The sequence below is a fragment of the Perissodus microlepis genome, chromosome 5, assembly GCF_051167445.1.
Source record: "Perissodus microlepis isolate ML-2025 ecotype Zambia chromosome 5, ASM5116744v1, whole genome shotgun sequence".
Taxonomy (NCBI): Eukaryota; Metazoa; Chordata; class Actinopteri; order Cichliformes; family Cichlidae; genus Perissodus; species Perissodus microlepis.
Window position 1 is genome coordinate 18,097,103 of NC_140465.1, and position 25,181 is coordinate 18,122,283.

The 25,181-nt window shown below is 40.6% G+C and overlaps 3 protein-coding genes across 3 annotated transcripts in view; 2 read left to right on the forward strand and 1 right to left on the reverse strand.

The window, feature by feature from the left end:
- Nucleotides 1-6,223, forward strand: part of LOC146387080 (potassium voltage-gated channel subfamily B member 1-like) — a 41,502-nt gene extending 35,279 nt beyond the window's left edge. Inside the window, exon 3 of the mRNA XM_084928418.1 lies at nt 175-6,223. Within this exon, the coding sequence (XP_084784544.1) occupies nt 175-1,995 (1,821 nt within the window). The 3' untranslated portion in view covers nt 1,996-6,223. The remainder of the gene's footprint in view (nt 1-174) is intronic.
- Nucleotides 6,224-8,888: 2,665 nt separating this feature from the next.
- Nucleotides 8,889-12,740, forward strand: LOC146387081 (retinol dehydrogenase 10-B-like). Its single transcript, XM_084928419.1, has 5 exons — nt 8,889-9,562; nt 10,624-10,722; nt 10,846-10,991; nt 11,093-11,224; nt 12,429-12,740. Exons 1-5 carry the CDS (start codon nt 9,113-9,115, stop codon nt 12,547-12,549), a joined length of 948 nt encoding a protein of 315 aa, XP_084784545.1. The 5' UTR covers nt 8,889-9,112; the 3' UTR covers nt 12,550-12,740.
- A 9-nt stretch (nt 12,741-12,749) lies between these two features.
- Nucleotides 12,750-23,517, reverse strand: cse1l (CSE1 chromosome segregation 1-like (yeast)). Its single transcript, XM_084928417.1, has 25 exons — nt 23,398-23,517; nt 22,486-22,578; nt 22,191-22,333; nt 21,585-21,686; nt 21,338-21,483; nt 21,155-21,245; nt 20,955-21,062; nt 20,666-20,758; nt 20,411-20,578; nt 20,195-20,324; nt 20,012-20,077; nt 19,646-19,848; nt 19,445-19,529; nt 19,181-19,242; nt 18,938-19,074; nt 17,391-17,494; nt 17,179-17,276; nt 16,936-17,086; nt 16,635-16,843; nt 16,263-16,360; nt 16,073-16,158; nt 15,902-15,983; nt 15,383-15,529; nt 13,544-13,775; nt 12,750-13,415 (listed from the first exon to the last, which is right to left on the reverse strand). The coding sequence occupies exons 2-25, from the start codon at nt 22,568-22,570 to the stop codon at nt 13,326-13,328; spliced, it is 2,916 nt and encodes a 971-aa protein (XP_084784543.1). The 5' UTR covers nt 22,571-22,578; nt 23,398-23,517; the 3' UTR covers nt 12,750-13,325.
- Nucleotides 23,518-25,181: the final 1,664 nt, after the last annotated feature.

Sequence of the window (25,181 nt, forward strand, 5' to 3'; positions counted from 1 at the left end):
GTTTACCACAGCGATGGACTATGGAGTGCTGTTAAACTATTTCAGTGTGAACCAAAGGGGAGAACTGACTGACCTGCACTGTTCTGGGGAAATAGCGATAGATGAGTACAGAGCATTGGAAGTTTATACCTCAGACATTTTTTTTAAACATTTATTTCTCTCTGTGTTTTCCAGATCCTGGCAATCATCTCCATCCTCTTCATTGTGTTGTCCACCATTGCCTTGTCTCTGAACACACTTCCAGAGCTGCAGGACACAGATGAGTTTGATCAACCCACCGACAATCCACAACTGGCCCATGTGGAAGCCGTGTGTATCGCGTGGTTTACTATGGAGTACCTCCTTCGCTTTCTCTCTTCCCCCAGCAAATGGAAGTTCTTTAAAGGTCCTTTGAATATTATTGACCTGTTAGCCATCTTGCCCTACTATGTCACCATCTTCCTGACAGAATCCAACAAGAGCGTGCTGCAGTTTCAAAATGTCCGCCGTGTGGTTCAGATTTTTCGGATCATGAGGATCTTGCGTATTCTGAAGCTAGCCCGTCACTCCACAGGTCTTCAGTCCTTGGGCTTTACTCTCAGAAGGAGTTATAATGAGCTGGGTCTCCTTATCCTCTTCTTGGCCATGGGAATTATGATATTCTCCAGTCTGGTGTTCTTCGCTGAGAAAGATGAAGAAGACACTAAGTTTAAGAGCATCCCAGCTTCCTTCTGGTGGGCTACCATTACTATGACCACAGTGGGTTACGGAGATATTTACCCAAAAACTTTGCTGGGAAAGATAGTCGGCGGGTTGTGCTGCATTGCGGGGGTTCTGGTGATCGCCCTGCCTATCCCCATCATTGTAAATAACTTCTCTGAATTCTACAAAGAGCAAAAGAGACAGGAGAAAGCCATCAAAAGAAGGGAGGCTCTGGAGAGAGCTAGGAGAAATGGTAGCATTGTCTCTATGAACATTAAAGACGCATTTGGCCGCAGTGTGGAGCTCATGGACGTAATGGTGGAGAAATCTGATGAAAAGAAGGAGAAACTCCAGGATAACCATGTGTCTCCTAATATCCACAAAGGGACTCCAAAAAACAAGTCAAAGACCAACCCAGGCAGCCCCACCAAGACCCTTGAATCAAACTATGTAGAGCAGGCCAAGCCGTCCAGCAGCCCCCAGCACCTCAGTGCACAGAAACTGGAGGAGCTGTACAACAAGATGACCAAGACCCAAACGCAACCCAGCCTCACCGGCAAGGAAAAGGGGCAGCCGTCCAAATGTAGACAAAGAGCTGAGCTTGAGATGGGAAGCATCCCCAATGAAGCTATCCCAAGCACACTGGAGGTTGTGACAGACATGAAGAGCATGTCCAGTATCGACAGCTTTATCAGCTGTGCCACTGACTTACCTGAGAGCTCTCGCTTTTCCCAAAGCCCCATCAGCAACATCCCGGGCAAGGTCAGTACAAACCCGAGCCTGGAGACCACCCTGGAAAATGAGCATGAAGGCGCCACAACACCCTTGACAGGCAAAGGTACAAACTCCAGAGGCACACACATCAACAACCCACTCAAAAGTCGTTCTCATAAAGTCAACTTCAGAGGCGGTGAGGATTCGGGGATGGGAGTCCTGTCCGACAGCTCGTCCATGCAGAGCCCCGAGGCGTCCATCTACACGACCGCCAGCAGCAGAACACCCAGCAAGAGCCCAGAAAACTTACTGCCTAGCATGTTCACGTTCCACGATGCCTCCGTCAGTAAGTTCATTGATGCTGACACAGATGAGGAGGAGCACCCGCATGATGGTTCAGTCGCCAGCCCAGCCCAAAGACTCCTGGAGAAATCCAGCCCCAGGTTTGGCCATCGCTCCACTTTCCAGCAGGCTCCCAACCACATGGAGGGCCTCCAAAGGAAGCTGGGAAACAGCACACTGCCGTTAGATGGGCAGGAGAACCACGTGGCTCAGGAACTTCAGCCACTTCAGGGAGAGAAGAGTCACTCTAACTCTTAAAGAACCAAAAGAAAAGAGACAACAGACAGAACGTGAATAGAAAGCAAAGGAGGTGACAAGCAAATAAGAAGCGCCGGGAACCTCCCAGCGTTATGAAAGGCACGGAAAACATTTGCGGGAACATTTAAAGACTTACAAAAATACTTCTATCCCGTGAAGAAACAGTAACTGTGCACACTGGGAAAGAATGTTGTGTCCTCTTGAGCTTCTTTCTACTAATAACTCGTAAATAAATCCTTTTAGCAGAGAACTCTTAAGAGATTTTAAAAAAAGAAGCAAGGAATACATTCTGAAGAGTTTTACAATTTATACATTTCTTTTAGCCTGTCTAGTTGACTACAGTTATTCTTTTTCATAAGGCAAAAACCTACTTTCCCGGCATACCTGGATAGCACTTTGACGCCACAATAGCAAAGGCTGTCAAATCAGTAGCAAACCACAAAGGGCATTGAAACATGGCATATTGAGTTGTAAGGGGAATACACATTTTCTTTTACTTTCTACACAGTGTATAACCTATATTCAGCGTATATGATGAAGAGGTGGGAAAATGCGTAGTTTGTTTCCTTTAACTTCCTTCTTCGAAACTGGCCTTAGTACATGTCGTCTGTGTTTTATGTTTGTACGGCAGAGCGAAAGCCAGAAATTAACAGGCAGTCAGGCAGCATACACGTGTGCTTAATCATTACCTTTCATATCTACTATATTTATTCCTATGTAACGTTTGTGGTCTCTTGTCTTGAGTGTGATCTCGAGTAAGACTCAAGTGTTTCAGTCTGTTGTCGTCAAAAAAAAGTTCAGTGTCATACTCGTTGATCTCTTTTCTTCTTTTCTTTTTTACTGCACAGGTCACATTAAACGACACAGAGACACACTGTGAGGTTATATCCGTGAATGTCCTTCCTGTTCTCGTTGTGCCAGGCTGCTGGCGAGAAAGAGAGAGAGAGCACTTTTTTATTATTAACACAGAAGAAAAAAGCGTTATCCGTGCTTGTGTACCTATTTTCTTTGTTTCTAAATGTCTTTTGCATGTCTCTTAGACTTCATGTCCAATGTGGAGGAAACTTAAACGGAAAAAAAACAGTCTGACACTGATGAAAAGTTTCTTGAAGGAGCTGAGGGGGAGTCACCATTCCTGGTGTAGCTGATAAACTTTGCATTAAATGACACTGCTTATGAGCATCAAAACAGCTGGAAAGACAGCAGTGAAAATCCCAGAGATTTTCAGATGTTGAGCTTCCGAGTGTGAATATTGTACATTTCTAATTACGCGAGTAGAATCTGTTACAACGATACACATTTATTGTACAAGGTAAAGAATCAAAATAATTTATATTTTTAAGCTATTTTCTAAAAGAATGGATTCTTAGATAAATATATTGTGCATAATCTCATAGTTTTGCATTTCAAGTACTGCATTATTTCAATGGAGCTGCATTTATTAGACAATATTCTGCAGTGCATACATTTGTATTGTTTGCTACTGTCTCCCAGTAATTGTCTGTCCTTCTGTTCTTTGTGTGATGTGAAGAACCAAAGAATTGTTCTGTCTGATAACTCATGCAGATGATTTATCTCAAAGAATATTAGAAATTGAAGCATTCCTTTTCTAAACAGCAGAACGTGACATATAACAGGGGGGCATACTCGCTCATTGGGGACAAACATGTGAGCCAGAGAGAGCGTGCTGGCCCCTGAAGAAGACGACTGCTGATGGAGGATGAAATAGGAAAATGAAAAAGGAAGGCGGGAACAAAGCACTTTATTTCAGATCCATTTAGAAAGCTAATTTGATTATTTACACTCTCTGGATCCTGGCAAGTGGTTCGCTTCCAGAAATCCAAAACATTATGCTCACTTGAGTCCACATGACATCTCTTATAAACTTAAAGACACCTCGCAGCTATGTGCAGCTTGCCACTCTGATACACAAACAGCAAGGAGGTACATTAGGCCACTTTAGTTCAACCAAAGGGATCCGTCATCCCGCTTTTCTGAATGCACATGATCACCGGACACATCTGGGCGTTGATCATCCGGTGCTCTCATGCTCTTTCTTACAGAAACCAAGCAAGTATCAGTTTTATATTATTGTAACTTACAACATATCATGCAAGCCAGCTACGAGCAGTCGTTTTCAGTAGTGGACCTTAAGCTTAAAAGAAATATTCACTGCTGTGCAATGTCTGCAGTCATTAGACGTAATATGAGTTAGATATTTTGGTGCCTTTGCTTTTAAGAACGCCTACTCTGCACACTGAATCTGTCGCTGTGCCCTGTCTAATGGAGCCTGAATGACAATAAAACAAACAGCGAATAAACACATAGAGAACTGGGTCATCATACTGTCAGACTGATATATTAGATATCTACAGCCCTTTCTCTCATGTCTTTCCTGTGCACTTTCACTCAAAAAGCACCAAACGGGTGCACGGAAAAGGCCCGGTCCACACAAACAAACAGGTGGGGACTCGCTCGGTAGAGTGAACAACCACTGTTTCCATGGTGATGGCTGAGATGACTGAATGGCTCAGATTTGATGCAAGCAAGTAGTCGAATTTGTAGAGATGGAGTCCTTAAAGACTCAAATAGCATATTGAGAGTGCAGACAGCATTCACATTCTGTTCATTCCTCTCAGTTTGTTCCCTGCTCGCTTGTCACTCGAGTGTGGTGAAGGCTTCAAAACAAATGTGTAAACAGAAAACTGGATTATGGGCCTCTTAAAAACAGTCACGTATTCCCTTTTTTTCATAGAAACATGGACACATTTCAGCAAATTACAAGACAGCAGACAGAGTATGAACATATGCCCCCATCTAAGGTGATGCAGTTAATAAAGACTTCAGCTTCCTAGCTGTGCAGTAGAACTGTTACCCTGATTATAACTGACGTTCCTCTGCTCCTTCACCTCATGACCAACAAAGACAGAAGTTAATCATTCAGAGGAGAGCATGGAAGTATTAACAAAGAAATTTCCTTTTTTCTTTTCGCTCATTTTTGGGAAGAGTAAAGCGTCTCTCAGGCAAAAGAACTGCCTTGACATTCTGTCAGTAAGAAGCCGAGTTATGCAGTCAGATTATATCACTCGTATGCATTTTCCATTACAAGGCCCAGCCTTCTGCTCGAGTCTTCTGTGAAGAATGACAGTGCAAAGCAGGCAGATGAGGCAACCTTTTGAGGATGTGTTCAATTCAGTGAGTCTGTAAATACAATCCTGGGCATGCACCGGAAAGGTCTGAGCCTGCAGGAAAGGCTCAGTTACAGCAGTGTGTATGGTCAGATGGCGTCACGCAGTTTTTGAGGAACAAACTTTGCCTGCAAGTCTGGCAAAAGGGGTGGCTTGGAGGAAGCTACACAGCTACACCGCTGACTGTGTAGTTACTTTGCTTTTTTTTTTCTTGCAGCCCAGCCCAATGCTGCATTGTAATAGAATAAAAATGTCAAACTGACAAATGGTCATATAACTTTGGCTGCTGAAGGTGCTAGGGACATAAGAAAAGAACAAGGAAAGGGGGGAGCATGTGTCACACGGTGAAGAATGAAGGCTCATTAGCATTCAACAGTCAGACATGCAGTAAATAATATTTTGGAAAATGAGCCTCTAATCTAGTTGACTTTCTAAACAAGCCATAGTCTATTTGAATATTTTTTTTTCTGTGTTGGGTGAATGTTAACAATGTCCTTGTTGCTTTTTATATAATTTCCTCTTGTTTTCTGAACTGCACTTTATTTAATTTGCCTAAATTAAGCCCTCTGCTTCTTAACGAGAATAGGAATAACAACACAAACAAAGAAAAAACTGAAAGAATACAAAGTTACACATTGGTTCAAATACAACTCCGGAAAGCACAAGTTTGATCACTGAGTAAGCATTTCAAGCCAAATACAGACACTTCATTTGATTTTAATCCTTTTCTTCCCCCTCCTTCAGGGAAATAATCATTCTGTTCAACTCACGCATGTCTGTACGTCGCCCCATCTGTGTCTGGGAAAATGTCTCTTTTGTAAAGTTTAGTACTTTGTACCAGTTGACTTTGTAGAATATTTGTGATTTCCCATTGTTCAGTGCATGTAGCGCTATGAAACTTTGACACACAGAACTTGTAAATATTATCTAAAAAAGAAAAGAAAAGAGAATAAAAAGCTATAGGAAAATGTCTATAATGAGCAGTTTTGAAGCAGATTTCTCATTTTATTGACTGATGCTTAATAAAGACAATAATCCAGTGTTGGTCCTGCGAGTCTCACTCTTCTTGTAAGACAGTTCATTATTTAAGCACAGAATTCTTTATTTCGATGCGCGTGGCTCTTGTGGTCCTCCATACATAACAACGTGTGACAGCAAACTGCAGTGATTGTACAAGCCTGAGCTAAAGGGTCGAGGATAAACACTGCTTGTTTTATACAATAGCTCCCTCTAGTGGTATGTTTTCGTATCCATTAAGATGCGTACGGATCCGATGTCTCTGACTAAACTTTCAGGAGTGGGAGGTTAAGTTTCCCATGACGCCACATGAGAAACTGGGACTGTTGTGGAGGGGTTCACCGGTAAGTTCATATAGAGAAATACTGAGCAGATTTGGTGCAACTCTCCACAGCAGTCCCAGTATGCCATTAATTTACATGGAAGAACAAACTGTATTTCCTGCATCAAAGACAGTACATCTAGTTTTAATGATGAGTGACCAGTGAAGTTTCTATTCTGTGCCAACAATGACCACCAATACCAACATCAACACTTAATTACTTGTTGATTATTTTTACAGTTATTGTTATTTTTATTGCATTTTTCAATAGCTTAAGGTGACGTGGATATCAAGGTAAAAATATGCATCCAACTGTCCATTTTCTTCCATAAGAAGCAAAAATGGAGCAAACACAATTAGAACACTGGGACCAGAACAATATTTTTGCTTGACTAATGAGCCCAGGCTTTGGCGAGATACTCAACCCCAAGTCTGGTCTAATGGATCCATTGTAGTGGAAGTGTGAATGTATGAAAGCAGTATATGAACAATATGGGAAAGAGCAGAGACACAATTTAATTTAATGACATACAGTAGTGGGGTTACAAACACGCTGGGTGTGCAAAGACAGGAATGGAGAAGAAGTGCATCATGGGAAGTCCCACATTCTACTTTTAGGATCTCTCTGAACCACCAGAAAGTGTGCAGTCTGAGAACAAAGTGCTTTGTGCTTTTATGGACAATATGGTATTATCGGGCCTTTAAGATATGATGTGGTCTGATTATTCAAGAGTTTTATGAGAGGAGACAGGTTTTATATTCACTTCTGGATTTAACAGGGAGCCGATAAAGAGAAGTTGATATAGGAGAAGTATGATCTCATTTTCTAATCCCTTTTAATATTGTCACTGTAGAGATTTCTATGGAAGGTTCACTCTAAAAATGTTATAGTTTAACCATTTTAAAAAGAAGGTTTACAAGATCGTAGTGAGCCTTGATATGATGTATGTTTGGAGGCAGTGGGACTGAAAAAAAGGACAGGAGGCTAAGATGGAGGTGGCAGAGTTGAAGATGCTAAGATTTTCATTGGGAGCAAGCAGAATGGACAGGATTAGAAATGAGTGTATCAGAGGGACAGCTCAGGTTGAGTGGTATGGAGTAAAGCTATAGAAGCAAGGCTGAGATGGATTGGCCATGTGCAGACGAGAGATAGTGGACAAAATGGATAAAGGATGCTGAATATGGAGCTGCCAGGCAGGAGGAAAGAAGACGACTGCAGAGGAGGTTCAGGGATCTAGTGAAGGAGGATGTGCAGAGGGCTGGAGTGACAGAGGAAGATGCTAGTGATAGGGTGAGATGGAAGCAGATGATCCCCTAAAGGGAGCACCCAAAAGAAGAAATTGTTAAAGACTATAACCAAACAACAAAAAATATTTTTCAGTGACTGTAAAAGTTATGTTACATCATTCTACACCATGACCGAGGTTGTGAAAAGGATTAAGCTACAGTAAACGCCAGCAACAACCTTAACTGAAGTAGTCACGTCTGTTACACGAGCACTGCAATAACACAAAAACAGCAGATCACGAGAAAATATTCCAAGAATATGAGTTTATGAAAAACGCTACTTATTAGAGATTTGTGCGCACATGATGAACAGTTTATCAGCTTAACATTTTGTACAGAGTTGGATAATCCACCTCACATCATGGATCAGGAATAACTTCTATACTAAGATGAAAGGAGAGGAATGTATATCATAAAGTCGTTTACTGTAGTAACTGTGACACGTTTAAACTAAAGGTTATAAGTCGCACTTTGAAATAAGACCCTGTTTATTTATTATAAGGAGGACAGATTTTTTTTTTACCTCAAAATGTATAATTAGAAAATAGTTATAATAACTAATACTTTTAAAATATTTTTAATAACTTAGTTAAAATATAAAATAAAAATATATAAGAAAGTTAAACTCTTAAAATATTTCATTTAAATTAAATACAAAAATAAAATAAAATCTACACTTGAGATAATAAACATTTTGTGAACTTACAAAACTGCACAGCCTGCTTGATGAGGCTTCCGTGCACGTTTGTTGATTTGTTACGTCATGACTTTGAGAACAGCTGTCTTCTTCGCCAAGTGTTTGCATTGTAACACCTATTCCGGTGGTCACAAACGCCGACAGAAATCGTATTGTATTAAAATGACCGAAAGCAACAGTGAGACTTTTATATGTTTATATGTTTGAATAAAATGCTCAACTGAGCAGATTCCCCCCGAAAACTTTTTGATTCTAAACTACGATGAAAACATGAACCCAAAACTAAAATAACAGCTCATTAGAAAGTAAAAGACTGCAATAACTCTGGGTCCACTGAGTGTTATCGTAATCCCTGCCTCAATCCCACAGCCGCTCTTTATGAGTGTGTTCGAGTGAGTCACTCAGCTCCTCATTTATCAAACAAAAAGCTGCTCTATTGGCGGCCGCCATCAGCCGGCCGTCCTATAATCCGGCACAGTTACATAAAACAAGCCTCCAACCCCAACGTCACACGGAGAGGTAACTGCACTCCAAAGCTTGGCGTTCTTTTTTGTGTGACTCTTTGGCTTCTCCTGGACGCAGACGGAGCAGGTGTGTCTAAGCGTCATGATTGTGTTAGTAGACTTGTTGCTGATGCTAATCGACCTAACCGGCTCTATCCTGAGCGCCATCCTGCAGACTTTCCTTCGGCCGAGGCTTAAATGCATCGATGGGGAGCTGTGTCTGATCACGGGAGCCGGGGGCGCGCTGGGTCGGCTGTTCGCCCTGGAGTTTGCCAAAGAGGGGGCGCACCTGGTGCTGTGGGACTGCAACGCGGCTGCCAACGAGCAGACTGCCAGGCTGGTGCGAGAACTGGGCGTCCGGGTGCACACCTACACGGTGGACCTGTCCAAGCGTCGGAACATTTACGAGACAGCAAACCGGGTGAGAGCGGAGGTCGGGCATGTCTCCATAATGGTCAACAACGCAGGCGTAGTGGCTGGACGGAGGCTGCTGGACTGTCCGGATGAGCTTCTGGAGAGGACTCTGCTGGTGAACTGCCACGCGCTTTTCTGGGTGAGATATCTGATGCTTTTTTTTACGCACACATTCGTGAACCACCACTTTAAAGAAAAAAACAAAAGGCCGATCCACCGGTCTCACAGGGGTTATGTAACACCCATTTAGCGTCCTCCTCGCTGGTTCCGGTTGGACTTGTGCACTGATGCGTCATAATGATGATCATAACTCATGTACACATGTAAATAAAAACACGCTACAAGCCAGCATCAAGTTAGGTACGTGATCCTGCTTTTGATCCTCCTAAAGCCTCAATCTCCTGCTCACAAAATAAGTGGCAATAAGCGGATTTGCGTAAAATCGACGAGAGACAAACGGTGGGCGGCTTTTCTCTTTATTGTTATCAAATAAGATACACCTGATCCGTCAAATGAGACTTGTTTCTCTCCGGTTTCTCTCCTGTTTAACCACGTATTAGCTTTTATTCCAAGTTTCACTGTTTGAAAACATATTCATAGCACAAATACAGTATCAGTTAAAGTCATAAAGCTGTGAAACATCAACAATGTCCCATTTTCAGTTTTCAAAACCAAGATCCTCCAAACAATAAAGCCAACCTTCATGTGCATATTCCCATATCTTCATAGGTTTTGGGGGGTTGGTATGTATTTACACAAGCTATTTTACACTAAAGCCTACCTGGAGTCAACTATTTTTCTCTGCATGTCTAATCAAAAGTTCATTTGCCATTAATAGCATTTCTTTGGGAATGTCCTCACTTGACTTTTTGCCCCATTAAATGGCTTTTAAAGCATTCTTAAATTACATTTAAAAGGAGCTTCTGTGCAAGTTTGCAGCTCCATATTTTTATTGTTGGACTTGTAATTGTCTTACGAACTTGGCCTGAGTACTTACTTGCATACTTTTAAATATCATCACTGCACGAGATCAAAATAAGGAAAAGCACAATAATTCCACTTTAATTTCTGAAAAGTTGTAGACACATAAAGTATGCAAATCAGATTTTGAGCTTTAAGCAAAGGTTTATGGTTCCTGGCCCCCATGATAAGCTTTACTGCTTCACTTACTGCTACAACCTTCCTAATTTCACCCAACAGATGACGAAAGCGTTCCTGCCACGGATGAAAGAACAAAATCACGGCCACATCGTGACCGTCGCCAGTGCACTTGGACTGTTCAGCACTGCCTGCGTTGAGGTACCCTGCAAAGGACTGTTCGAGCACAAACTTAACAGAAACATAATTTCCAAAGCGTATGTTAACTGACCCGACAACTCATTTAAAGGCTCCTCTCTCTGGTCTTTCTACTTCCCCCTACAGGATTACTGTGCTAGTAAATTTGGAGCTGTTGGATTCCACGAGTCACTGACACATGAGTTGATAGCAGAAGACCTGAATGGCATCAAAACCACTTTAGTATGTCCTTATATTGTAGACACAGGGATGTTCGCAGGCTGTGAAATCAGGTGAGATGCAATTATTCACAACTGGAGCTTCCTGGGTGGTAAAAATGAAGTAAAGCTGCATTTCAGTATGTCCTTTAATGCCTCTGTATTGCATTTACCAGGAAAGAGCTTCGCAGCATAATTCCACCCCTTGAGCCTCTCTACACTGTGCAGCAGTCTATGAAAGCCATCCTAGCAGAACAGCAGATGATCTGCATTCCTCGTCTTATGTACATCCTCTTTCTTGCAAGAGCGTAAGTACTAAGTGGATTATATGGCATGATCAGCTGCTTTTACCAAGGCTTAAATTAATATGGGGCTTTTGTTTTCCATTTCTTGATGGATGTACAATAGAGCATGTTAGCTCATGTAAGTACTTGGGCATCTATACTGATACAATGTTGTTGTTTTTTTAATGTGAAAAATTGCCTCATAGGCGCAGATTGTTTGGCGTGAGCTCTAAAGTTTACTTACAGTAAAGTCAAAATCAACAATTGAGAAACAGGTAAAAATTGCCATGAAAATCATAGGAAACAAAGAACACCGGTCTCTCAAACCAAAATATGAGAAAGCTGTTGTTCATCAGGTTCAGAAAATTGTTGATGATCCATCCCATATCCCTTTTCAAGAGTTATTACTCTCATGGAGACTGTATAGAGCACTGATGTCAAACTTATTTTGAATGAGATGATGATCTAAATAGGGCGGGGCCAGTGAGGCTATCCTGTCTGCTACTGAAAACGGTTAAACTACACATTTAATTCCTGAGGCGTCTAAACAATATTCCTCAGCTTTTCTACATGATAAAGAAATGCTTCTGTAGTAAATGAAAGAAATCAGTCAGCATGACTCCTTGGGGTTAAACTGTCAGAGAAAAATGTGTTTAAAAAAAAAAAATCAAACAGCTGTGGTAGCTCATTGCACACACTGCTATAATTTAAAAAACGAAGATTCTGTTACTTTACGGGAAATATCCTACTGTGGACACGTAAAAATTTGGCTGTCTTTTAATTGCTTATCTTTTACTTCATTATTTTATCAGCATGAAAAAGCTGTTAAACCTAATCAAATGCATTTTAAAGGTCCGAAACTCGTGCCCTTCTTCACATTTTCCAAAGCTGTCAATAGTGGATCAGATTGGAGCCTTTGCTGGGCCGATTAAGCCCCCTGGGCCTTATGCTTGACTCCTGGTATAAAGCAACCAACTGTAAAGCAAACCGCTATAAGCACTTAGTCCTCTCAAAATCTATTGTACTTCTAAATAAAGGCTTGGAACAGTTTAAAAGGTCTGGAATTTATCACAGCGTACCTGAATGTTTGCTGGAGTTGCATTACAGGAAAGAGGTTTAATTTTTGTTGATGGTTTTTATTATGTGAATGCAGCCATTTAGCACTGCATACCCAAGAGGAAAAAAAATCCCAGTTTTAAAACAAAGTTCATTCTTTTTTTCCTTCTAGCTTACTACCTTGGGAGGCAAATGTTGCAACGTATCGCTTCATGGGAGGCGACAAGTGCATGCTACCATTCATCAAGAACATTGAAATGAAGACCTCCAACGGCCATACCAAATCGTGCTAACATTTCTAATGGTGTCTTTATAATATTCTGTGAAAATCTGCTTACGTTCGTTTTTTCCAGGACTTCCCAAAGGCAAAATTGTATGAAGCAATTTGTCGCGAATGCTGAGCTGCTTAAGTATCCACTGCTGATGCTAAAGGGCCTCGCAAATGAAATAAAAACAATTCACAACAGTGTGGATAGAATAGCGACTGCAGTGATAACAGATCCATACAAGTGCCTCTTTTTATTCACATTAACAAACAGTGCAGAAACAACAAAAACGGACATTAACAAATGAAGGGAAACATGCAACAGAAAAATATTAAGCTTTATGTTTGAGCCACAGACTACAGCATCATAACCGTAAAAAGGAAGTCAAACATACAAAAGAAATGATTTAAACCCTCCTGTTTGAAAGACATGTTCAGCGTCCCACACGTTCAATTTCTTTTATTTATTTTTACATCTGCTGCTGTTGCTGATGTTTTTGAAATAAACTGGTAAGTGCTTCACAACCTGACATTCAAATCCTTGTTAGCCTTTATCACATGAAAAGAAAAAGGCCCAGATATCTTAAAGTAATTCAGTTTTGGTCGTGTTCATTTTTTCCTTTTCTTAAAAGAAAAACCTTAAAATGACTTCCATTGGAGTACACACCCTGAATTCAGGCAAAATTTACTTCTCTGGTAAATCCATTTAACTGTCAGGTCTCGAGTTCAACTGAAGCAGGTCTGTCATGTGACCAGGGGGTCATTGTAGCTATTCCTGCAGGGTACTGAGATTTTGCTTTGGTTTTAAACCAGCTGCACAGTAGCCGCCTGTAAGTAGCCCTGCAGGAACTGGAGAGCTTCTGCATTCAGACTCGTGCTCAGCATTGAAGGAACCTGCACAGAGGGGAGGGGGGGGGAGTACAATGTTTATCAATATGGTTTCCAAAGTGACAATTCTTGGATTCCAAACACATTGAATCAAACCAGAAGAAGAACAAAACTGCCTGCATTTGTGAACTTACCCTTCCAGGACAGGCAGTAGAAAGCTTGTGCAACGACTGGGCCAGCAGGATTTTTGGATTGCCAACAGCATCTCCAATTGGGTCGTGCTCCTTCTTCCCGGCAAAGGCCAGCTGTGAGAAGGCAGTCTGATAGCCCGGTGTGTCTTCGATGTCAATGAAGTGCTCATCGTCTGGGATGCTGTCATCTTCAGGAAGCTCAAAGAAACCGATGAGGGCCTGGAGCAGTGGGGTCCTGAAGAGATACAATAACTCGTCTTTGTTTTACTCAGGACAACAAATAAACATTGGTATCTACTAATATGTAATATTCTCAGCAGCCATCTCCCCAAGGAGGAACAGGAGGAGTGCTGTGGGTTACGTGTGCGTGTTTGTGGTCCCAAATCCTTTAGTGGGACCTTTGCTTACATCCCAGCATCATCTGGCATTTTCCAGAGAACACCTGAAGTGCAAGGAGCCCATTATTTCCCATAGCATCTTCAGACTCATGTGCTCAGTGTGAACTAGGGCTGCCACAATTTGTCGACTATCAAAATCGTCAAAGATTAATTTAATAGTCATCTGAAGCTTTGTAAGATCCTGAAAGATGCAGGAATAAGTAGCAGGATTTAAGAGTGTAATAACGGACTGAAACAGAAGACGGCAGCGCTGCATGTACAAGGATGCCAGCTGCTGTTAAACCCCGAAGAAGAAAAATCAGTCTCCGGTATCGTAGCTGTGTCCAAATTCAGGGGCTGCATCTTTCGGAGGCCACATTTGTTGGCCAATTACGTTACAGCGACGCAAGGAAGGCTGTCCAAATTCAAAGACTCCTCCAAATTCGTCCTTCATTTCCCCAGATTTGAAAGATGGGTCGGGTGTATCCTTCGTTGCCCAACCCTATCCCAGAATTCATAGCGCAGCCCAGCCAATTCCAGTTTTCAACAATGGCGGCAGCTACTGAGTTTTAACATTACCCTTATTACTCTTTCTTGGTCACAAAATAAACTTTTAACTTATTTAAAGTTTACACAGCTACATTCTCACCTGAAAATATCTGCTTGGTTTATTAAGACACCAGATTTTTGCACAAGTGCTCCGATGTTTTCGGAGACACCTGTTACCCACTAGCTCGATAGCTAGCCGGGGGTTCAAGCCTCACTAGAGCCGGCGAGAACAAACTCCCGGCACATTGTTTTCAGATCCCCGCTCAGATCTTCTGCTACTCAGGTTAAACATGATGTATAAGTCACTTAGATAACTTAAAAATATTTTTGTTTGGCTTTTGTCAGTATTTTACTGAGAAAACAGTTGGCTGAGATTAAAGTTATAATTTTCACACAGCTGAATAAACAGAAAAGAGAGAAGGGATTAAACAGAAGTGTGAGATGGTAGAATATACTCCAGTGTCCTGTTATATTTCAGATAGCAAGGAGCAGACGGCTGAGTTTATTAAACTCCACTGAGACAATCTGCAAATTTCATTAAAGGTTTAATAAACTATCATCTTTTTAGTCAGCACATACCTTAAACACTTTAAGCTGTAAGCTAATAATAGTTACATAAGAGCAGATGCATGCTGGTGCAATAAACTTTACATTTTACGTCCAGTGGATGCATGATCTGATTAGTCGACTATCAAAATAATCGTTTGAGTGTGAACCTGCTCTCTTTGCAGATGAAGTGGATTCAGAGCGGTTTATAGTTCCTAACTGGACAAGCTGACATCCCTGAAGTTACTGTAATATAATGATCCACTGTCCACTTCAATCGTGGCATCCTGACATCTCAGGCAGTGTAAATGAAAAGTGTGCATTGCTGCTGTGTAAAGTTGTTAAATGTTCGAGCTTCATGTTTTCTTACCAGAGTTTCGTGTACTCCGTGTCCATCATTGCAGGACACTCAGTGAGGATCTTTGTAATGCCAACAGCACAGATCTTTTTCTCGACTGGTCCAGACACCTTCTGAACCTCTGGAATAACAATTTTCTCCAGCACCATACCAAACATTCTGCAACACAAAGTCAGTGAATTTAATACACTTTTAAATCGGTCTTTGGTTTGAAATTAAATTACAGCTACTGGTAACTACTGCACTCTATAATCTCACACACACAAAAATTTGCAATGTCATCACTTGAGTCAACTATAGTTTTAATTTTTCATAAGCACCCAAGCTAGCGAAGAAACTAAAAGAGGTGCATGATTAATTAAGTTTTGACATAAGTGTTACTTTTAAAATAGATCAGAGAAAATTGTGCGTCTTTGCAGTAAGTTTGAAAGCCATCAAATTAGCTTGTCAACAGAACTTGTTGCTTCTTTTGTGCAACTGATGGATCAAACAACATTTTGTTTTGGGGTTTGTTTTTTTTGGAACACTTACTTTGGCTGGATGCTGTCAAAAATCTCCTGAAGTGCTATAGCTCCATATTTGACACAATACAAATTGACAAACACCAGGAAACCTATGAGAGGGGAGATAAAAAGGTTCAGTCGCTGGCACTGCTGGAGTAGATTAAAGCTTGAATGTTGCTAATGGTAATGGTATACTAACTCTTGATGAACTTGGTGGTTTTGGAACTTTGTAGCCTCTGGAAGAGCAAAATGAAGATCTGTTTCCTGTACTGAATGAGTGATTCTCTGGCAAAAGGAAGGGAAAACATTAACAACAGCAAAAAACATTGTCTTTTGCCAAAGACAACACTTTATAAATGAACCACTGAGGAGAAGATTTATCAGCTTACGGGGGCATGTGCTCTATGATGCTGTTGAGAAGGTAAAATCCTTGATGATCATTGGCCTTGGATGCTATAAGCTTTTGGAAAACTCCAAGCAAGCCAGGCTGAGGAAAAAGTCGACAAACAATAAGAAAAACATGCCATCTTTTTTGCCGAGTAAGAAAACGAGAATCAGAAGAAAACTTGTATAGTTATTTTACTGATTAGCAATTAAAGTACTCGGTTGAGCTAGATTTTAAATTAGTCATCTTCTGGCCAAAAATAAATAAATAAATATTAAAAAAAATAACAACTTGTAAATATCAAATTTAAAAGTATTTGTTCATGAAATTTCAGTGAAGAAGAAGGAGAAGGAGGAGGAGGAGGAGCCATACTCACTATTTTATCAGCAGCAGACCTAGCAATAGTTTCACCTCCCTTCTCCAGGTAAGCCTGAAGGAGGCGCACCAGAGGGGGGATGTTCCCTGTTCGTTCCCAAAGTACAGGCTGCAGCAAATGAGGGAATAAGGCCATATAGGAGGCGGGAATAGAGTTGGAGTGGATCTCTAGGAGGAGAGACATCACCTGGAACACATATGGAAGAAACTCTGCAAAAGAAGACGGATAAAGATGTTGAGTTGTCCCTAAAGGAGGCACCAACTGTGTTTTAACACAATCTACACTTAAATAACTGACGTACCCTGAACATCGTTCTGGAGGATCTCCGTGAAGACGGGGAAGAGTGCTTCCTCAAAACTGCTGACAGTAGCGGGGTTCGCCTTGCAGGTGATGCGGACAGACAGGCACAGGGACTCAAACAGGTAGTGGTTAAAGTGAGGTTTGCTGGGATTCTGAAAGCAGACGAAACATTTTCAATACTTGAAGCGTTTCCCCTCAAAACAAATCTATCTGTATCTATAAGTACTAACAAACATTGTGTTACCTTGCTGACTTGGAGAAGCTTATGAGTGAGCTGACCAATCAGCGTTGGGATGTAGGGAACAATGGACTCCTGCAGCAGGGAGAAGCTGCGCATGATGGCTTTGAAAATGAAACGAAAAAAAATTAATATGCACAATTAGGCTATGTTATTAACTTTGGACTTTGTGTGACAGTGAGTGAGGAGCATTTAGATAACAGGCACGTCAGGCTCACCTTTCATAATGTATTCATTTTCTGCAGAACCAGGAAAAGCCAGTGCCTTAAACAAGTTGTTGAGCAGCTGTTCAGTAAACGGTGCCATCTCTGCAGCAGTGATACTGATAACACACAAAGAAGAAGACTGACTGCACTTTGGAATCATTTCATCTTACAGTTTAATACTAAATGGATGGAGAAAAGGATACTAACAGGCAATATAGCCACTGCTAGGCATGAGTGCTCACAACATTACAGGATTAATACACAGTTTTCCCCTTTAATGATTGAGACAACATTCTAATGAGAATAAATGCTCTTTATTGCAAATGAAAAAATTAAGTTAATATTAAAATTTACTTCACTAACAGGGTTTGACATACATTTGCGGCTCTAACAGACCTGTAATTGTACATGTACTCTTCCTCATCACATCTGTTTTTGATACCAAGATGGTGATGGCAGAAACTCTTATTAAGGCTTCAGTACAGACTTCAGAAAACAGTGAGTATTGTCTTAAAAGCTACATCCACCTTTTATACTGTCTATGCTACACGACTGTAGCTGATAACTAGTCGCTGTAAGCTTTACCTCAGCAAACAATGATCAAAACAATCCCTAGTTTGACGTTAGTTACCTTTAACTATCACCAAACATGATGCAACACATTAAAATCTGTTCTTTCCTGGCATTGTGCAAACTTACATCCACACCATAGGCCATGAAAACTGATTAATCTCCCCACAGAATTAGGGTTGACATTTCCAGGATTTTCCCCAAAATGCTCCACCCTAAATGTCCATGACTTTTGCAGCCTTTTTACAACTGTAGAAACTCTGGTATTACATTTGGGAAATGTAAACCTTCTTATATGCTGATTTTAACATGCAGCTTTATTTCATAGATCAGTCCAACTCATTAACCACTAATTTAAATTTATGTTCTGTATCACTTTTTTTTTTTTTTTTTTTTAAACTCAAGAAATGGCGATGGACAAAATGGGACTATAGAGTCTTGCATTGTGTGTGCACTAAAGATGGCACTGCTTAAAAACAATTGGTGTTATAACCAATTTGCACCAACACAATTTGCAGTGCACTGTTTTCTGCTTCTTTCTCGAGTTAAAAAGCCAAAACATCCCCACAGCAGTCCTCTGACCTCTTTGTTCTCTGCGATTTGAGCCTTGGGCCGTGTCTGCTAGGGTGTCTTCTTTGGTAACGCCACTGCTCGAGTTTTAATCAACATTTTTTACTTTTGGTTTTTTCTATTATCCCTCTCACACTTTCAACATACTGGGGCATACAGCTACAGTAACACGTCCTGCTGCCAGATGCTTCTCCTATGCTCTGTGCTGCATGCATCAATTTAACCCAACATGGCTCTATTCCAGCCACATGACTGGTTCAGCATTATTGTCACTATAATTGGACTTTTGTGTTGCCTATCAAAACATGGATGGAAAGAAGTTCCATTAACTTTGCCTTACATTTCTATCAAAGATATTTATGATAATTATCTTTATTATTATTACGATTATATGTGTTACAATATTATTTGATACTTACAGTGTTGTGTTGTTGGGTCCCCTCATAGTGAACAGTCTCTCCAAAGCATGTGCAGCATAAGTGTGCTCCACTGTGCTCTCTGCCTGCAGGTGAGTTATTAGTAGAGGGACTGCCTGCAGCAGCTGCTCTTTAGGAAGCTGAAGACAAAAAAAAAAAAAAAAAGATAGAAGCACTCTCAGTATTGGATTTTTTTTCTGAAACTGAGCTAGTCATTGGGGAGGAAAAAAAAGCAGGAAGTCATACCTGACTTCTGAAGATCATGACATACTTGATGGCATCAGCCTTCAGCACTGGGAACTCATTAACTACAATGAAAATGACATGAAGAAAATTCACATTTTCGTTTGTAAATGGCAGAACATTTACACAATATCTCAAAATCTTTAGGATCTCAAAATTAATAGTATCTCTATCATCCAGCTGGTTACAGAGGAATAAATGTGAAGAAACTGCTGTATCGCACAGGCATTGGCACATTAAGATGTGAAGTATTAGCAGTTTTCTTACCATTGGGGGATTTTAAATCAGGGAGAATGTGGTTCACAAAGAACTCTGTCAGATTCACCAGCTCGTTGGCTTGTGTTATTCCATGCTGTTTGGATAAGATAAAACAAGTATAAAGGATTTCACATTTAACACAAATGTTTTAGCAGTTACATATGATATACGTCAAATTCAATAACTTTGGAGTGTGTATGTCAACCACACCTTTTGTGTCTGGGCTTTCGATGCCAGCGATGTGACCAAATAGATGGCAGCATCCTTGTGTTTCCAGTTCTCCCGAGGTGTCTTGGCGTACTCGGCCAACATCGAGTTCACGTAGCCGGAGAAGATTGCTGTGACTGGTCCCTCAAAAAATTTACAAAGTCCTCTCACCAAATCACACGCAGCCCTACGGCGAGTGTCGATGTCTGAGAAAGGATGGCAAAATAGGATTATCATCAAGCATTCTGATAAAATGTTTTATAACAACTATATAACATCATTATACGTTTTTAAGATCATTTTAAATTAAGTAAAAAGCAAAACTTTTTTCATTCAAATTTAATTTAAGAGATGGTGATGCATTTTTACCAGATCCCTCCAGGTCTCTTCGGATGTACTCCTCTGAGTTATCTTCAAAGGCCTCCTCATCTGCACCTAATCCGACATTAAATGTCAATCTGGTCAGTGACACTCAGCACATAAGCACATGTGTATCCAAGCAAGCAGCGCCCTGAATCTCTAAGCACTTCCAGGTGTAATTTGATGGCTTACTTCTGAACTCCATGTTGGGCACAATGACCTTCTCACAAATGCTTGTGAGTGTATTCTGGTCCTCAAACAGATGCTTATAGTGTGGCCTTTCACAGACCGATGCCAAGAACTGGATAGCATTGCTTACGAGCTGCAACAAAGACAAGGTGAACTGTAAGTATGGGCTAAGTGAACTTCAAAAATAACAGAAACACAGTCAGGTCTCACTGTTCTCACCAGGTCATATTTGACTTCCTGGCCAGTAGAAACTAGAAGGTTCCAGATTGCAGTAACAAAGCGTGGCAGGTATGGCTGAAATTCCTCATCGTACTTCTGAGCATAAAGAGCCGCATTGTCACAGATCTGAGACTTCAGCAGCTCCAGGAGACCTGCCTCCTCCTCATCCTGGGAGACGCACACAAATGTCAAAAACACTTTTGCAATAAGTGATTAAACTATGTTGCAGTAAATGTAAAGGAGAAGATAACTCACATCTGTTTGTAAAAGTTTATTATCCAAAGTCAGTAGGCCATGGAAATTGGTCATCCAGGTTTCCATATGGTCTTCAAAAAACTCTGGAAGGTCCTGTGTGACACGGCAGCGTTTACTTACAGTGCACATGAATAAATTCCTAAACAGACTGAAGCTAACCAGATGTTACTGGCAACATAGTAGTGCTACCTTTTTTGTAACTATCCTGATTTATCAATAATTACTATACAACTACATTAACCTACATTAAAATTCTTTTTTTTTAATTTTATTATTTCATAGAACTGACCTGAAAGTTAAGACTGTAGAAAAGCTTGGCGATAAGTGTGAGTGATGAGAAGAGGACCTTCAAGGCATTGACATCTGTAGCATGAGTTTGACACAGCTCGATTGTGGCCTGCAACAAAGTCAGATGTATTCCTAAACCTTGTTTAAAAGTTTCATTTTGTTAGGTGTTACATAACATTTGGTTTAATTGCGATAACAAACCTTGAATAGTTCAGTCAGAGGTAGAGCAAACGTGTCCAGAACCAGTTTTATCTCAGACCAAAGCTCATTTGACTTGAACTCATGGCGATACCTTAAAAAGAAGAAAAGGTGCAGAACACATTAAGTTTTTTTATGAAAACAGATTCATAAAAGATTTTAAAATCACTGAGAAGAGAGTTCTACCTCTTGAAGAGTGAATGTGCAGTGCGCAGCACACCGTTGATGATGTGGAAATCTCCACTTCTGAAGCGAGTCACCATCTCTGTTAGAAGGTCTGGCCATTTTTGTGGAAAGTCTTCACGTCCTATGATGCTGATGGCATCACTTAACTGTGAAGACAGATTGGACACATGAGTAGGAGTGAATTTATGGATATTCTTCTTTTGCTTTAAAGTACACCTTTTAGGGACAATGGCATGTTGGGACGCACCTGTTTCTGAATCTGTTCCGGGCTGCTCAGCATCAAATTTACAATGTTTGCTTTTATTGCCGTTCGGTCAGGATCAGAGATTTTGTTGGGTTCATCTTCAACCTGTGAGTAAACAAACCACAGAATTAGGCCAGCATAAACAAACCTGCTCACAGGTGTTAAATTGTATTACACACATACTTTTCGAGAACCTCAGCAGACACATGACAAAATCAAAACAATTATTAATGGAATAAAGAGGAAAAAGATCTTAATCTAGATCACTACAACCTATCAGCTTTATATTGTGCTGTTAAAGTGCTGAATACACTGCTTATGTAGTGCCGTGCCGGTGTAAATGAATGGCAATGCATTTTTAACTGCCCCCACCCCTGGACTGCGAAGCTGAAGGGCTTATGCCACACTGCTAACACTGAGGTATTTTATGTGCATGGGAGAGACAAAGGAGAACGTTTCTTTCAGTTTAGCGAGCAGATAACAAAAGTGAACTCTAACAATTTCAAATGGACCCGGGTTCAATGATAACACAGTGTATTTCTATTCAAAGATATTAAACATGTGCAGAGAAAAACACTTTCAATCAGGCTGTTATTCAGCAAGACTCACAATTCTCCAGTTTCTTTTTATATAATTTTTGAATGTCACAGCAGCACAGACGCGGATCACGTTGTCCTGGGACTTCTCCAGCAACGTGAGAAGTAACAGTGGATAGTTCTGGTTTCCTTCTACAGATTCAAGAAACTTTTCAGCTGTAAGGGAGGAAAAAAAAAAAGAAATGTTGTAAAGGAATTATTAGAGTAAAATGAAGTAAATAAATAATTCATAGCTCAATAAATAAGTGAACAACAACATTCATTGTAAACTCCTTTTTGATATGCAAGCTGTCATTAGAGTGTATTACCAGGACGTCTGACTGATGGATCTGGGTCGAGGGTTTTTCTTAGGAACTCAGTCAGGGTCTGTAGGTTAGCATCATTCAGCTCCATGATCAAAACTATAAGGGAGTGGAAAAAAGACTGAAAGAGTAAATTACTGAAAAACAAAAAGTGCGTTGCAAGACACTAAATGCAGTACCTCATATAGGTTGACAACATGTAACGATCTAACTAAATCTACAACATTTTTAGCAATGCCTTAAAACCTGTGCATTGTTTCCAGCAAAATAATATAAAAGTTCCCATGTGCATACGTAATTTGACTTGGTTTGATTGAAAGCCGTTTCATTGCTCTAACAACCCAACTTGACTCTTGACTCCTAAGTTTACAGTGTGTCTTCTAGGCTAAATCATTCATGCATTCATTTTAGCCTGGTAGCAGCTAAGCACTATAGACTGCCAATGCCAGATTGAGGTAATGTAGCCATAATTTGGCACCGCTGCTGACTCCAGATCGGTTTATGCGGCGTAGCGTCTGAGCTAGCAGGCTAAAGGCTGTCTAGTCTCCTGCGAGTTTTAATATAAGCACATGGCCGTCGCAGATTCGCATGTATTGGACAGTATGCAAGGTCTACGTTATATTAAACCATTTCATCACTGTCCCGAACAAAGCAAAAAGAAATAAAAAAAGCCTATTCAAAGCAAGATGGAAAGCAGGATCTCGATTCCAGTGAATAGACTGATCCAGCAGCCGGTCCTGTCCAAGTCATCCAGCTACAGTTAGCACTAGCTTGCTAATGTGTTTGCTGCTAACCATAAAGTTAGCTAATTTCCGAACAATGTGAATTTCCTCTTAAGTTATTGAACCGTAACAAATGTCAGACACCGAATTAACTGTCACTGAATACCACAACTGTTAAAGCAGTGGGACGCCTTACCGTGATAGTGAGTTTAATTTAGGATGGGATGGAGAGCCACCACAAGTCGTACAGACGTACCGCTTCCCGAGCCAGCTTTCAAATACCTTGAGTAAAAGGAACTGCGCGGTTAGAGTACTGCGCAAGCGCAGATGTCACGCAAACGTCGTAAGGCACGCCCCTTGTCTAGGTTTAAGTACAATGTTCCAGTTGAGGTGGAAGTCGGGGGTGGGTTTTTAAAAAATCCATTTTGGCTTGAATAACTCAACATAGATTCATTAAATCCTGAATCTATTTTTAAATATAAATGTATTATGCCAGAAATGCCTGAATTCCAACAACCACCAAACAGCTAAAACAACAAATGAGAGCAGGTAAACGGATTCCGCAAAAAGATATAAACACAAAGCGCGGACCCGACGCATCAGAATTAGTGAGATGTAGGCTGTCACTCGATGGCACGTACTGACATGCCGTCGCGGTTGGAAGCCTCATTCCGATGCTCCAACAAAAGTTCACTGAATCAGCAGCAAAAGAAGATCAAAACTACGCTTCACATTTGATAAATATCGTCATTAATCCCCTCTTACTTTTGCTGTTTTGCTTCCACCACGATAAAATCACACTTCCTGCACATCTCTCTCTCCCTCTCAGTATACTTTAAGAATAGTTTCCCATCTCAAAGTGTCAGTACTGATAAATGAATCAGAATTATAGTAGGGGAGACCGGGGATAGTGTAACATTTTTGACATTTCTGTCTGTAAATTGGAGCTCTTTTAAGGTAGTGGATTCAAAATGTAATGCAAAGTATTTACATGTCTCTGCTATTAAATAGTGCAGCTATTTTCTCTGCAGCACAATTACCCATTGCATGGTATGGTCTCAAACACAAAGAGTGAAATGTTACAATTAACCCCATAGTCTGGGTTAGTTGTAACATATCCTGGGGTAAAATGTAACACAATGAAATAAGGGTACTAACAAAACATTAACATGTAATCTTTGTTTATTCAACACATGAATGCACTTAGAGCCATTTATGTAGCTATGTGTGTGTGTGACAGAATGCAGAAATCTAGCTTTTGAACATATTCCAACCCCCCAAAAAAGACAAATTATGGAATTTTCTGCAACTGAATATTTCATTAATTTTGGTTGGTCTTCCTTGAGTTTGGCCTCATTGGCTCAGTGGGCATTATAACCTACAACTCTTGCACCAATTTTGAACATAACAATGAAGCTGAAAAAACGTAGTTGTTCACCAGCATCGCAATTCCATTACTTTTTATCATGGCTTACCTTGGTGTGGTTTGCAAAGTGCTTCAGAAAGATGAGGAAATCTGTTTCTTGCACCCATCCTGATTTATTTCCACTACCAGTACTTCCTACTGGTCCATCTCTGACACAGTGGTCTGCATAATGTATGTGTGGGAACACAAACAGTGGAGGAATTGTGTTGCCAATGGCATTAACCGCATATACAAAAGCGACCAGTGAACCTCTCTCTGCTGATGTCGTTGCCCCAACTTGTTTAATATAAGTTAAAGTAATAGTGTGGTAAGTTGTAACATCTGCATTATTGTTACAACTAACCCAGACTGTTGCTGTTACAACTGACCCAGACTCCTATAGCCATGAACTAGCTAACATTACAGCCAACGGCTAAAACATTAGCACTAAAGACTGTTGTGTGCCCACCTTATTACTAAATTAGGCAGAGCATTCTGAATTGAATCAGGACATAAAGTACGGTCTTTATCTTTATTGAATACTGTCCATCTGACAACTAGCCACTTAACGGGGC